The sequence below is a fragment of the Dioscorea cayenensis genome, unplaced genomic scaffold, assembly GCF_009730915.1.
Source record: "Dioscorea cayenensis subsp. rotundata cultivar TDr96_F1 unplaced genomic scaffold, TDr96_F1_v2_PseudoChromosome.rev07_lg8_w22 25.fasta BLBR01001464.1, whole genome shotgun sequence".
In the NCBI taxonomy this organism is placed as follows: Eukaryota; Viridiplantae; Streptophyta; class Magnoliopsida; order Dioscoreales; family Dioscoreaceae; genus Dioscorea; species Dioscorea cayenensis.
In genome coordinates this window covers 25203-26561 of record NW_024087855.1, presented here as the reverse complement: position 1 = coordinate 26561, position 1359 = coordinate 25203, and the positions used below count along the sequence as shown (strand labels likewise).

The 1359-nt window shown below is 43.6% G+C and overlaps 1 protein-coding gene across 1 annotated transcript; it reads right to left on the bottom strand.

Annotated features, from left to right (window-relative positions):
* Nucleotides 1-5: 5 nt before the first annotated feature.
* Nucleotides 6-1058, bottom strand: LOC120256487 (cysteine-rich repeat secretory protein 38-like; the record flags this gene model as incomplete). The annotated part of the gene is made up of 1 exon (XM_039264148.1): nucleotides 6-1058. A coding segment is annotated over exon 1 (1053 nt), but the record flags the coding sequence as incomplete, so codon positions are not given.
* Between the last annotated feature and the right edge of the window lie 301 nt (nucleotides 1059-1359).

Genomic DNA, 1359 nt, shown 5'->3' with positions numbered 1-1359 from the left:
TTCTGGTTTGAGTACCTAACAAAGCACTTCTCATACCATTCTGTGGCTTGTGCTTTGTTTGGACAGTCTTCTACTATGCTTTTACTTGCATCCTTGAGGCAGCTCTGGCAGTCATCCTTCTTGTTTTGTAGATCTCCTCTGCAGAGTGCTAAGCCATAGATCTTGTTCATGCCTTCTCCTTCACTTGTGTTGTAGAAGCCATTAAATGCTGAAGCTTGTTCTGTTAAGCTTGACAAAAGGCTCTCAAGCTGTGCGGTGGCATTCAGGCCATTAGAAGCTGGGAAATCATGGCTTGAACAGTAGCTCTGAGTGATTGATGTACTGGTTCCATTGAGATTCTGAAGAAAAGGTGTAGCTTCATACCTTATCCAACAGCTAGGAGCCAAAAACCTCCATCCCTTAGCACTAGTGCAACAAGCCTTAATATTTGCCAAGATGGTAGTCAAGCAATCACCACATCCTTTACTGCTTAAGTCTGAAGAACACTGCGCCAGAGCATACAAGCTTTCAGATATGAAAGCTTGGGACTTAAACATGAGAGGCTGGGCTAGTGGAGCTTCTTGCACTAACTGGGACACCACTTCCACTGGTCTTGATGAAGTGGTGTTCTCATTAATATTGATCATGGAGAAGCCATTAGTGTCTGGTACTCCAAAGAAGTTGACATCAGAGTAACGTAGCTCACAGTAATCATACCATATGATGGCTTGTTTGGAGCTTGGACAACTATCAACAATGTCTTTGATGGCTGTTTGAATGCAGGCCTGGCAGTTGTCTTGCGAGAGGTCACCGGTGCAGAAGTAGAGGCCGAAGACGGTGGCCGGAGCCTCGCCGGAGGTTTGGTTGGTGGAGAGGGAGGATGAGGACTTGGCTTTGAGGGTGGACAAGAGGGAGTTGCGGTTGGTGGAGAAGGTGCTGTTCTCTGTGTATTTGGTGGTGGCACAGTTGGCCTTGATTGGCTTGAAATTGAGAGTTGCCATGGCTGTGTTGTGGTAGATGTAGAAGAGGAAAAAGAAGAAGGAACTCAAGGCCTTGAAATGATGTAAAAGACGAGCCATTTTGATCGTTTGGCTAAGAATTGGGTTTCTAATGAAGTGTTTATATAGCACATCAGAGAATTGTTAGTCTTGCCATATATTGGTCAATGATAGATCATTATTTAATGTAACAGCTGTCGGCTAGCTGAATTTTCCAGAACGCTGACTTTTTGGTAATTCTTTGTCGTTGTTTAAGACTAATTCACTCAGAATCACATAAGATGCACTTGATCCCTCTTCCCCTGCGATATACACGTTGTTGTTGTTTTTTCCGCCAATAATCTCTTACTAAAAAAAATCGAGTACACGTACAAATTTTAAG